This window comes from Paralichthys olivaceus, chromosome 12 (assembly GCF_024713975.1).
Source record: "Paralichthys olivaceus isolate ysfri-2021 chromosome 12, ASM2471397v2, whole genome shotgun sequence".
Taxonomy (NCBI): domain Eukaryota; kingdom Metazoa; phylum Chordata; class Actinopteri; order Pleuronectiformes; family Paralichthyidae; genus Paralichthys; species Paralichthys olivaceus.
The window spans coordinates 21,638,246-21,651,261 of NC_091104.1; the positions used below are offsets into that span (position 1 = coordinate 21,638,246).

The following is a 13,016-nucleotide window of genomic DNA, read 5'->3' on the forward strand; positions in this document are numbered from 1 at the left end:
AGCAAAGGAATGGGGAAGTCGTTATTGTACCAGTGTCCAGTGTTGGATTCTCCTCGCCTCATTTTGAAGCCGTTTGACCTGCGAGGGCTGAGGTCAGAGAACGCAAGGTCACATCTGCGAGGAATTTTTGAACATGTCAACAGGACACTGTGACCGGAGGAGGGCAGCTTTAGGAAAATCTAAAATGTATGTTTCTGTAGCTGCTGTGGTCAGACATCCCCCTGAAGACAACATTACTTTTAGGGGTCTCACGTCAGAAAACAAGGCTGCATCAGGAGTAGGTTTTCATTGAAAAATGGCGTTTCCACACTAAAACTGCACTGCCACTGAAATCACTGCACTCACTGCACACAGTGTTACCACATGTGGTCTCAGAAATGAATTGAGGAACAGTCATCCTCGATTTCATCCAACGCCCAGTGCCAGTCCTGGAGACCAAAGTCGTCCAATCTGAAAGGGGAGATGAGTTTTGATGGCCAGGTAACAGTCACTGCAGATAATCTGTTAATGCACTCAGTTCTGGCAGCCGTTCTCATGTCACGTAAAGGGTGGTCCTGAGGGACACAACAACACTGGCCCAGGGACGTGTGAAGAAAACATCACCCACAGGAAGGAAAAAAAACAAAAAAACAACTGATAGTATTCCTACCTTTTAAAAATCATGGCAACATGAACACTGCTTTAGGGGAACGTTTGACCTTTCTGGTAACAGTGGCCAGTTTTTCAGCGTATTCAAAAAGGACAATCTGATCCAGAAAAGAGAAAATATAATACTAAGCTGTCAGAGTAGAATTAACCTTGACCAGAGGATATAACCCCAAAGAAATTAACAACAGCAGATGGAGTATGAACACAAGAACAAGCACAGGATGTAGTGAGAGTATCTCACCTAAAAGAAATAATGGAACATCATTACGTCAACTTTTAGGTCTTTCACAGCCAACAAATGCAACACTGATCATTTACATAATATATATGTCTTTAACTAAGAAGCAAATGTGTGACCCCTACACCATTATACCCTTATAGATGGTTTTATTTTGTAGTATTTTCTAACTTTTGTGTATTAGAAGATAAAATATATTCTTGGCTCACTACTGACCCCATGTGTAATCCAACATAAATGCATAAAGGACCAATATCAATCTGGTGAATGTCACTAAGAAAAAATATTAGTTTTAATTTTATTTATTTATCTCACAGTTTGTCTAGAAAGAAAAAAAACCATCCAGTCTCGCTCTCCTCTCTGCATGTCTACCTGCTCTTGCTGGTTGGGATCTGTCGACTGGGCCTCCTCATGGACTGGCTGGGCTGCACCTTCATGGAGGCGCGTGGCGAGGAGCGTGCAAAGTGCTCTGGCGGCGGAGGCTTCTTGGGAATCTTCTTGACCAGCCGGCTCACCCACTTCTGCTGCTCCTCCTGGGACACGGCGAGCAGCAGCAGGTTTTTGGCCGTTGACACATCGTAGTTTACTAAGGAGAGGAATTTTCTGTTACCCTTAGTATCACATCAGTCTCTATAAACAGATTCTGCAACGATGACTTTAAGGCTGGAAGCATTCTGGTTTCCGTTTCTAGTTTGCCCAATCAGTAGGCTTTGGTTTCCCATCAGTAAACAATCTGTGTGGAGAGCAAAAGAGGCTGAACACATTGACCAAACTACATCGGCTACCATGTTTTTAGTTAATCTGAATTCATAAGAAGATAATTGATAATACAGATTATCTTAAATGTTGCCTGGACCTGTACCAGCGACAAAAAATGTAATCTGTGTACTGAAACATTCAACATGTGTGTTAAAAGAAACTACAGGGAATATCCACTATCTACACAGGAAGCCCTACAAATACTTGTTATGTTTTATATTGATTGTTGCCCCAAAAAGCAAATTTGTCATCAGACGACAGCCAATGTGCTCCAACATGGTCGTTAGATAAACCTTATAGCTACAATTATGCAGCACCAATCTTAGTTCAAAGACGGACCCTCTGGTGGGAACTGGGTTATTTCTGTGCAAATCCTACCTTTGCAGGGAGCAATGATCTCCTCCTTCTTGTCCATGTGGTCCTTGTGGCACTTGATGTGGCAGCGCCGGCACTCCAGAGCCGGAGGCGGCTTGAACATGTTCCACAGCGGCTTGGTGCAAGCCTCGCAGTTGGTGGGGAAGTGGTAGAGCGTGGGGATGAACTCGTGGCCCTTGTGGCAGATGTAGCTGGACTTCTCTCCAATGGCCAGCGGCTCCACAGGAAACTCAGGCTCCTTTTTGCTCTCCCCTTCATTGGCATAAAGAATCTGGGGAATATAGAAGATGAGGACGGAGGGGTTTTATCTAAATGTGTGCTGTTGCCACTCAAAGATCAATCAAACATCATATATTGTTCAGAGGTTTGTAAATAGTACACAATATTTATTAGGTGTCTACACTGAGGCAGAGCAGTGACTGACCTGGAATATCCTGGGAATCTCTTTGGCGTCAGCGCGGTACACATCAGTTTGAGTGACAGGCCTCACATGGAAGAGTTTGCTGTGTGATGGAAATTAGTCATGTTATATCTTTTTCATCAAAACATCTATTGCCTTAATGCAAACTGCTGCATCCACATAAAGTGGAAATGGTGAAAACTCAGGTTTCACACTCACTCTATATCCAGCACCATGTAGGGGATGGACTGCTCTCTGTCCTGCTCACTGTTGTAGAAGAGAATCTTCTTGCTGCTCACTACAACGTACTAGAGACAGAACAGATATTGTAAGAAAACATATGTCTCAAGGACAAGATCTGCTGTAAGCCAACAAAACTGCTTGCTTAACTTCAACCGTACCTTTTTCACCCATCCAAACTTCTTGGTGTTGTTTCTCACAGGATGAGAGAGCCAACCTTCAAGTCTTGTTTCTTAGTGACAGAAGGAAATATTGTATTTAAGCATATTGATTTCTGATCTGCCAGCTTCACTGTAAATTAGAAAGGCAAAGAGGTAAGCTGCCTTTATTGCTGTTTTTGTAATTGAATGGGAGCTCGACTTTCACGTCATAGGAGTGAACTGGATGTTTGCGTAATGTTTTGTACTTACATGGATCTAAACCTGTATATTAAGGCTGCCCCCTGAAAGTCAAAGATCGACTCATGAGTCGGTCAACGCTTATTCGACTGGGATTAACAGCCGTCCTGAGAGATCCGATCACAAGTGGCCAGCGCTAAGTAGGTCTGTTCACACCTGACATTAAAAAGCATCCTGAATGCATCCCCTGCTACCACATTGCAAATAATCACGAATGTCATTTGATTACAAAGACCAAATTATGTTGTTTTACCCAGTCTGAGTTTACAGACATTTCCGATGTCACTGTGTTTTTGTTGGTCGGTGTGTGTTAAGAATCTATTTGGGAAAAGTATCTGTATTATTTGTGTTGATATTGTGGCCACAAACAAATCTATGTTTGGACACTGCCGAGTAAAAATATGTTTGATCACTGTGAAACTGTAGCGGGTCAGAGGACAACAGCAGAGTAGGCGGTCCTTCATGTGTTGCCACATTTGCGTTCACAAAGCAGAAAGAAAGTGGCCACATGCGTCTGAGACCACCTCCCAGTGTGGTTTGAGTGATCTGATCATCATCGCATTGATGCAGGTCTTAGCTTCTGTTTTTATCAATCAGCATGCAGCATGGTGCAGTGTACCTCAGGGGACATTTCAGTATCTGCAGAGTGAGTGGGGCTTTCACGCTGCTAAAACACATTTTACAGCAAATCTATTCAGTATACACGGTACGAAGCTGGGTTAATAGATTGGATGGACATCTTTGAGAAGGCTCTTACCTGTGTACGCATCATCAGTATCAAAGTCTGGTCCACTGCTGACACTGGCTGAGTCCATTGATTGAACGCTGAGCGACTGCAGGAGGTTCCTCAGCTGCTCGATATCGCTGTCCTTACTGTCCAGGGCCATCTGCAGCTCGATACGCATCTGGCTCTCATCGGCCAGTTGCTGCAAAATAAAAACAGCATCAGACTCAAGGTCCAGTCAAAGACACAGGAGAGGACAGGAGACACTATGCTGCACAAGTTTGTGTGAAGACAGAACACTAGACTGTGGCTGTGCTACCTACCGCTTGCATCTCATTGATCTCTCTCTGGTATTTGATGATGGTGCTGTTGAGCTTCTCCTTCTCCGACCTCAGCTCCAGCTGCAGCTTCCTGTTCTCCTTCTCCTTTCGCCGCATGTCTGTGTCATTACCACGGCGACTGCCTCCACCACGGACCTCCTTCCTATTCATGATCTCTGCCAGCTTATTGACGGCCTGTAGATGGACATGAGTATGACATGGTATAGTGCGGGGTTCATTTTTCCCCCCACTTTTTAGAAGTACAACCTATCACGGTCTCAGTCCACTTCTCTCTTCCTGCCCTCAGCTCATGATAAATCACCAGCGTGATCAGCGAGGGCTTAAAACAGACTCACCTGAGTTTTCAGCGTCCTCTCAGACTGCAGCTGCTTCTCAAACGACAGCTTATTGTTGGCGATCAGTTGCTCCCAGTCCTTTGAATTATTTGACTCTGAAGAAACCAAGATACAAAAATGAATTTCGACAATAGTAATTAGTTTGTGTAGTATTCAAAAATAAAACATTGTAAATACCTTCTATTGCCTCCTTCAGTTTGTTGTTCAGCTCCTCCTTCTCATTAGCGAGGTTGGCGACGTCACTGGTCAGGGTGCGATTGGCCTCTTCCAACTGCAGCAACAGACGGGAAATGAAGTATGAGCCACATATGCACTGTCTGCCACTGCTGTCTGTCCAACCCCAGCACTAAAACTTATTTCTATTTCCACTGTGTCTTTATAAAGCTTGACTGTGCGTCTACCTACGTGAGTTAGAGGTTAATGTGACTCACCGAACTGATGGTGATGTCCTTCTCGCTGAGCTCTTGGCGATGCCGGGCCATCATTTCCTTCAGTTCCAGCTCCTTCATTATTTTCTCCTTCTCCAGGTCGGAGTACTGCTCCTCGGCGATGGAGCGCGCCAGTTGCTCTGAGTCTGCTTTTGTCAGAGTGATCTCAAGCTGAGCCGCCAATGAGTCCCTGGAAGAAATCGTTATAAGACTTTTTAAAAAACAAGGACTGAACAATTACTAATCACTAACATCGAACATAAACGTCTCAAGAGTTGTAAATGAACTATTGAAGTAAATTATGAATAAATTAGTCTTATTTGTTTAAAATGGATTTAACAGACAGTAAAAGCACCTCTCCTCTTGAAACTCCTGCACAGACTGCTGAACATCTTTGTGGAGTTTGTTCCTCTCCTCACACTCTTCCTTCAGTTCACGCACCTGGGTCTTATACAATGTCTGAGAAACACAGGAAACAGATGAAATACACCTCAAAATAATACAGTAACATATTATTACACACATGTCTGCACCAACAGTCCACCACTGAATGTTCACTACAGCAAGGGAAGACAGAGTTTCTTAAATTAATTTATGTTGTTCATGAATAATAATGAATAAATAAAGTGTGTACAGGTGATTTAATAAACTAAAACATCTGAAGAAAAATGGAAATATTTGATTCAAGTTCCTTTAAGCATTCGCATAATCAATTAACACAGATAAATTATTTTTATATTAAGCTTTATTGCCACCGTAAGAACAAGGAACATGTGTAGGAACTGTTTTCACATCAGAGACCAGGGTCTAAGGCAACTATGCTTTAATTTGAAAACGGGGGTCAACAACGCTTGTGAATGATTATCCATGTTGCATTCTACACTGGTAGCCGGGGAAATGCTGGTTGTTTTCTTCCAGAAGGTATAGGAGCCTGATGCATCAGCAAAAACTACGTCATGGTCAAAAAGACCTCATCAGCAAGCGGATGCAAGTATCTTTGTCATTGTTTCCAAACATCTAAAACTCAGCCCTGCAGTTTTGAAATTAAAACAGGGCCAGCAGGCGTTCTTTATTTCAAACAAATGTTTTAGAGGTTGTAAAACTCTGGGGTAGAATGGACATTAGGCATATCCGTAGAACATTTGATGCATTTAAAAAAAACAGTAGTGTGGACTCAGCCTTTATTAAGTACCAGCCAATTGTTTTACCCCCGAAAAAGTCTCTGCTCAGGAGGTGGTACTTGAAAGTAGTTGTAGAACCATGATGGGCTGCTCTTTTTCATTTTACATTTGTAAATACAGAGTAGAATAAAGACTCACAGAAAAATACTGTTCGGCTTCTAACTGGTCCTGTAACTCCTTCATTTGCCCGTCTGTGTCCTGTCGTTCTCTGTAAACAAAAACCAAATCATTATTCACCATCCTCGCACAGGCAGCACATGATCGCTTGAGTAGAGAAAAGTGCAAACAAAGAGAAAAGTAGAACGTAAACTGACTTGCGCAGCTCCTGATTTTGTTTCTCCAAGCTGCGTTTTATGTCCAGCAGGTGGTTGGTTTCCTGTTTGAGCTGTTTCTCTGAGGTTTTCAGAGCATTGAGCTGCTGGTTCTGAACCTTCAAGTCGTTCTGAGTCAGGGTTCTCTTCTGGGTCTCCTGCTCGATCTTCAGGGTCAAGTTCTTCACCTGAAAGAATGGAGAACTTTTTTTTTTTGTTGATAATACTGAATATGCTTTTGTTATAATTGTATTATAACCTACAAATGAATGACAGTTATTCCTCTCCACCTCAGAATTGACAAGATGTTACAAGTGTCAGATTAGTTTTCTGTAGGTGGCATTTAATTTCTACACTTCACTGGTCTGTTGCACAGAACCCTCACCTCCTCAGTGAGGCGGTCCTTGTGTCTTCGCAGCTCATCCAGTTTCTGTAAAGCCTGTTTATAGTCACAGTCCATCATGCTGCTGTGTTTCTCCAGGTCCAGGATTCTGTTCTCCAGACGCATTTTGGCTGCTCGCTCCTCCGCCAGCTTCTGCTCCATCTCTGCATCACAGTTGAAGACATGATAAGATGGTGAGGAAGACACAGAGTTTCTTTTTAGGTTTTTACACTGTGACTAATGGACTGCTGGAACGCAGACATGCTGGGAAAATAATGATATTAATGTTAATATCTGTCAACATTTTCCGAGGGAATAATTTTCGAAAAAATCTGGCATATTTAGGGAACTGATATTTCTGAGTTTGTGAAATTTGGTGCAGTTTGATTGAATTTAAGTAGACTATTGGGTCTTGTTGGAGGTATGCGCACTACTGAGTGCCTAGTAAATATATATTAATATCACAATTTTAATAACAATGCCCAGTGGATGACCAGCCTCATAGCAATACTAAATTATATCAATAAACAAATTAAGAGACAAGAATTTAAAACTTTCCTTTTTTGCACACATGAAGTAAAATCTTCAGTAAAGTCCGGGATCATTTCAGGAATTTTAATTAACGTACAAATTCTGTCTCCTTCACAAGATATATTGCCTGTTGTGGTCCAAACTGCCATTAACACACTGTTGAAGCAAACAAGAGAACATCGTCCAGGAAACAAAAGGTCAGCGCCCTCACCCTTCATGGACTCTGACTTGGCGCCCTCGATGGTAACTTTGATCTTGCTCTTATCTGCCAGCATTGCCCTGGTGGCCTTATGAGACGTCTGCTCCTGCTCCAGCTCCTGCTGCAGCACCTTCAGCTTGTAGGTCAAATCAATCTCTTTGTTGCTCTTTTCCTGGACAGAGACAGAACAAGGAGAGAGATGATGGGATGAACTCAATGACACACCAGAAGCAATTTATCTGGGCATCACAGAAACACTAACAGACTTTATATGACATCAATTTGTTATCATATTTTATTGTTATAGTATATTGTAAATAATTTTATGGCCCAGTCTTATCTTTATTGCTAATAAACAATGTTATAATGTGATTAAAAAAAGACAGCTTGAATTGTTTGGCAAATAAACTACCAGTAGCTGTGGAGTCTAGTTTTTTTAAATCTTTTAAAACACATTCTGTTTGTTTGTACTTTATTTTGCTCTTCGTCTCTTGCATTAATTTATGGAAATTTGTAATTGCACTGCACATATTTAGTTTTTTTATGTCTGTGGAGCACTTTGTTAACATGTTTTTGTTAAGTGCAATGTAAATTAAGTTTATTATCATAATCATTATTAATGTGCATTTCTTAAAGTAACAAAAGAAAAATAAGGCAGTCTTCATTTTTCAAATTAATCTGTAATATATGTGTCATGTCTCTTTCTATAATATCTAAAGAATGAGGTTTTAATCATTGAGTCATTGTGTACATCAAAGTCTGTAGCAATGTTCCCTTTCTAGTAAAACATAAAGACAAAACCACACTGGCCAGAATGCTTAAATAAAATAGTTTTTCATTGATGCTAAATATATGACCTGGTCTGGTGAATAAAAATTATTTTGAATGTAATGTAATATAGGGCTCATGTCATCTTCGCAGTTTATCTTGATAAATCTTAAAATAAGATGATAATGGGCAAGACCCAGAAAACAACATATACTGTCCGATATTATTTTAAATATATTCTTAATACTGGTGTTAAGGAAACTTCACTTAGATCAGGCCTTCCTTAGAATGCTAAATAATAAAGACTAATAAATTCACAAATCCATAAACAAAGAATGTGTTGAATCGTGTTGTCATTTCCACTCAGATTGTTTTATTTACCTTCTCCAGATCAGTGAGTTTCTCCTGAAGCTGCCTCTTCTCAGTCTCAGTTTTGGACAGAGTCTGTCTCTGCTGACGAGCCTCCTCCTCCAGACCAGAGATTCGTCCTGAAAAATGAATCCAAGAGAATAAGCCTCAGAGAAGCACACTTCCAAAAGAAGAAAATACATCCAAAACGAGTCTATTAAACTAAACTAACATAAATACTTGCAAAGTAAGTTTTCAACAAATCAGATCCACAGGCAGCAGCTCAGGTTATTTATATACAAACACAATACCCAGATTAAGCAAACGAATCAGTTTAAAGCAATATTTTGATACTGAATATTTATGTTGTTAATATGAAACGTTTTCTGCTCCAAAATCCTGGTTCATTGGACAGAGCTGTTCATTGCAGATTTTATTACAACAGCAGACAGAAGCAAAACGAAAGTTGACTGCCACAGTTTCACGTTCCAACAAACACAGAGTGAGCAGAAACCTGGGTGTGTTATCTGACCTCACTTTAATTCACACAATCAGATAAAAGTTTTCATATGACAGTTTAAATGGCCTGAGAGCTGCTGTAATCAGATTACGGGTGAATTATTAGCCCTGATTTAAACCAACTCCCTGGAACGGTTACACAAATGCATCCTGGGAGCTGACTGGAACAATCACAGTCTGCTACCACTGGTCATTATGTCACTCGACAGCTTTGGAGAGTTTCACATTCACACTCACATTCACAAAGGAGGCTTACGTCTTGTATCTGTAAATATCAGATGTATTTGTTTACATCTGGACTCATGGTCTGTGGCTCTGTGCAGCAACTCCAGACAAATCACACACACACACACACACACACACACACACACACACACACACACACACACACACACACACACACACACACACACACACACACACACACACACACACACACACACACACACACAAATTTTTATTCAGACTTCCCAGACCTGTGTGGAAGTCTTTGAATCCAATATATATGCTATATATATATTTTTTTTTTTAATTGTTAAATTTTAACATGAGTGAAGAACGCAATATTTTGGGCAATTTCTGCTATATTCTTACACTGGCTCACTCATTTTCTGGACATTTTACTGGCTGGTAGGAAAAGTTCTGGAAAATTTCGGATGCAACTGACCCAAACATTTGCATTCCCACGTACAGCCCCTCTGAAAATTTCAGGAAAAAGCTAAGTGCATGTCTTAGCTAAAAAATGTGTGTTTAACCCACCCATGAGGTCACTGATGGTCTCTGAGCCCTGGCTGTGCTCCCTCCTCTCCGTCTCCAGAGCCGCCTGCAGGCTGATGCATTCCTTCTCCAGACTCAGCTTGCTGCGCTCCAGCAGGCAGCATTTGTCCTGCAGCTCGCGTACGTTGGCCTCCAACTGCTGCAGCTGCTTGCTGTTCTCCGTCTGGGCTTTACGTAGCCTCGTCGCTGCCTCGGACTCGGCCCGCAGCAGCGTGTTGGCCTCTTCCAGCTGATAGAAGAATGTAGAACGAAAGAAAAATGTTTGAAGATCAGTTAAGTGTTTGATTTAGTCACTCTTCAATTTTTTAAATGTCTCTGTTAACATTTATGATATGTTGTGACACTTGTACATACTTTCAGATATAATACTTTTATTTTGGGGAAAAAAGAAAACACTCAGTACCATACATAAAACAGTTAAGAAGCCCCTGTTTAGATGTATTTTCTTTTTAACCTTTGATATCTGTTTATATCAAGGCTTTATTCCATACTTTCTCCATTTTACAGCAGTGAAACAACAGATAATCTCCTCCTCCTCTATATAATAACCTTTAAACTGAAATATTTGTTAAGAAAAAAACTTCAAATTAGTGTATTTGCCAATAATATTAAATATATGTAGTATATAGTCAAGATTTTTTTTTTACAACACAGATTTCTTGACATGTAACTTCAGTGAGCAGCACTGACCTGTTTCTGTAGGTGAATGTTCTTCTCATTGGAAATGTGTGAATTCTGGTTTCTTCTCTTCATGTCATCCAGCTGATCTCGTAGGCTGTTGACTGTGTGCCACAGAAGAACACAGACCGACACATGAACCCTGCTTTCATTAAGTCTCTAAGTAAAGCTCAAGCATGCACCAAGTTTCTTATTTAAGATGTACAACACAGCCTTCAGGTGAGAAGTTTAAAATGTTCATACCTAATCACCAACAGTTGAAAAGAGCATGGATGCACAATGTTAAAGTCAATTCTCATATATTTACTTGTAAATAGTATTAATCCTTCATTATTAAAGGACTGGTGTGTAGGGTTCAGTGGGATCTATCAGCAACCTCACTGCTTATTGCCACTAAATCACACTGGTCCTTTAATCACTGATGAGTCGGAGAATCACGGAACAGGACAACAGTCAATTAAAAAATAATCTGATGGACAAAGTTTCCCCTTAAACCATTTTCCTCTGGTTCCCCAAGTCCTTTTGACCAGGTGATGGCAGTATTATCCACAGTATCTCAGTAAGAAAAGTAACATTAACATTTGTTATTACCAATAGACAAAATAAGAGTGTATTAAATTCACACAGGAAGCTAGCTGTACAGAATCCTCTGTTTAAACAAAAGCCTGTCAACACTATAATTGTAGGAAGCATTAAATCTGCTCCACAACAATTCATTTCAGTGTTTCATACTGTAAAATATTTAAGTTTATTATTATTAATTCACTGCGTCACTTGTCAGACTATGACTAATAATATGATTATTGCCTTTAAACCTAACAAAGAGAGTGTAAGGTCTCATATTTGGAACTAAAAAATGAAAGTTAATTAAAAACTAAATACCATTTGATTGATACATCATCTAGAAGTCATTATCTGGTTGTCTCACCTTCATTCTCCAGGCAGCGCTTCCTGTCCGCCTCGCTCTCAGCCTTTCGGTGACTCTCCAGGCTCTTGTGCTGCAGCAGGGCCTTTTCTCTCTCCAGCTGCCTCAGACTCGACTCCAGGTTCTTTCTCCCGCTCACCTAAAATCGTTCATTAAACACTGTTCAACGTGTCCTGTAGGGCTGGTTTTCACGGTGCGGTGATTCCACAACTTTATGAGCAACTGTTCCTGAGAATCCAACTGGGATTTAACACTAATCCCAAACCAGACAGACATTTTAATGTGGCTATTAGAATTCTGCAAACGCTCCAACTGATCCTCACTGGATATGACACATTGGTATTCACCCGAAACATGTTAAAGTGGGGATAATTGGAAATCATCATTCTGACTTAAAGAATGGTTTTTAGGAAAGGCCACAAAAAAAGGATGAAGAAGATGTAAAACAAAAATGATCCCACAGTAGAATCTGCATTGTTGCAAAAGCAAACATTAGTAGAACAAAAGCCAAAAACATTCAAGTGACAAGTGTCTGCTCTTAAGATTTTCTCTGCGGTGGATTGAAAATTATTAGTTTACCTCGTCCTCAAGTTCTTTAGAGATTTTGTCCAGACGACTAGTGGCAGCTCTGCAGGAAGTGGACATGACATTCATAAGACTTTGACTATAGGTGACACTGTGCTCTGACTGTGTTGTTGGTGCAGCAGCTACTGCACCTGAATTTGTGCTCCAGTTCGTCTTTGACCTGCTTCTCATTATTCAGCTGCACCTCTACGTGGCGAAGTTTCTTCTGCAATGCTGCCGACTGAAAAAAAGTTTTTTAAAAAATCAATCAATTACACACAGACACAACACATTTTCAAACTGATAATCACATTTATTCAGTTACTAATTGATGTTGTCGGGTCATTAATCAGTTTTGTTTTGGTCCACTTTATCCCTCATATTCTGGCTGTGCCTCCCTTGTTGCGTGTGGCAGGTGAGCTGCATGTCCACAAAATGTTGGGACTTTTTCAGTGTGTTTACCAGAAACACACCTCATATATTCTAGAGCGAATCAAACAAACACAAAGTTGGACAGGTCCTGAGGAGGGACACATTGACAGGATACTACTGCACGGCAGAAAATGACCGGGCCAAATGTGCTTCTGCCCTGATCCTGAAGCAGTAGTGGTGGAAATTTTGCAGCCGCAAAAAATAAACACAGTGGAACGATGTGATTTAAAACAGAGCCAACAGAGTTTCCTCTCCTGTGGAGATTATATTTTACTTGACATTTAGGCTGTTGACTTATCATGGTGATGGCCGACAACAGTCGCCTATTTATGCATCAAGCAGAAACTGAGCCATCATTAGCATTCATTTGGAGCCATGATTCTGACTTGAAATATACGCTTCTGGAGACAAGGAAACCATTAAGCCTCAAAATAAATACAATTCTGTTTGGGACACACATGTTGCCAATTTCTGCTGAGCTAAACTTTAAAAGGAAATTGAATTCGATTGCATAG

At 40.7% G+C, this 13,016-nt stretch overlaps 1 protein-coding gene across 6 annotated transcripts in view; it reads right to left on the reverse strand.

Annotated features, from left to right (window-relative positions):
* The window catches only part of rock2a (rho-associated, coiled-coil containing protein kinase 2a), a 33,528-nt gene that overhangs the window by 2,534 nt on the left and 17,978 nt on the right, over positions 1 to 13,016 (reverse strand). For 2 of the 6 annotated variants that reach the window (XM_069535297.1, XM_069535296.1), the window contains exons 11-32: positions 12,222 to 12,310; positions 12,085 to 12,133; positions 11,509 to 11,644; positions 10,593 to 10,684; positions 9,885 to 10,131; positions 8,640 to 8,746; positions 7,503 to 7,662; positions 6,764 to 6,924; positions 6,382 to 6,566; positions 6,206 to 6,275; positions 5,242 to 5,345; positions 4,890 to 5,076; positions 4,636 to 4,729; positions 4,459 to 4,553; positions 4,106 to 4,297; positions 3,816 to 3,984; positions 2,822 to 2,892; positions 2,640 to 2,728; positions 2,445 to 2,523; positions 2,024 to 2,291; positions 1,259 to 1,472; positions 650 to 746 (exon numbers count right to left, since the gene is read on the reverse strand). In XM_069535297.1, the coding sequence (XP_069391398.1) occupies positions 653 to 746; positions 1,259 to 1,472; positions 2,024 to 2,291; positions 2,445 to 2,523; positions 2,640 to 2,728; positions 2,822 to 2,892; positions 3,816 to 3,984; positions 4,106 to 4,297; positions 4,459 to 4,553; positions 4,636 to 4,729; positions 4,890 to 5,076; positions 5,242 to 5,345; positions 6,206 to 6,275; positions 6,382 to 6,566; positions 6,764 to 6,924; positions 7,503 to 7,662; positions 8,640 to 8,746; positions 9,885 to 10,131; positions 10,593 to 10,684; positions 11,509 to 11,644; positions 12,085 to 12,133; positions 12,222 to 12,310 (2,952 nt within the window). In that variant the 3' untranslated portion in view covers positions 650 to 652. Of the gene's footprint in view, positions 1 to 30; positions 115 to 235; positions 451 to 649; positions 747 to 1,258; positions 1,473 to 2,023; positions 2,292 to 2,444; positions 2,524 to 2,639; positions 2,729 to 2,821; positions 2,893 to 3,815; positions 3,985 to 4,105; positions 4,298 to 4,458; positions 4,554 to 4,635; positions 4,730 to 4,889; positions 5,077 to 5,241; positions 5,346 to 6,205; positions 6,276 to 6,381; positions 6,567 to 6,763; positions 6,925 to 7,502; positions 7,663 to 8,639; positions 8,747 to 9,884; positions 10,132 to 10,592; positions 10,685 to 11,508; positions 11,645 to 12,084; positions 12,134 to 12,221; positions 12,311 to 13,016 lie in introns of those variants that run through there. The other 4 variants (XM_069535301.1, XM_069535300.1, XM_069535298.1 and 1 more) reach the window with 3 other exon arrangements.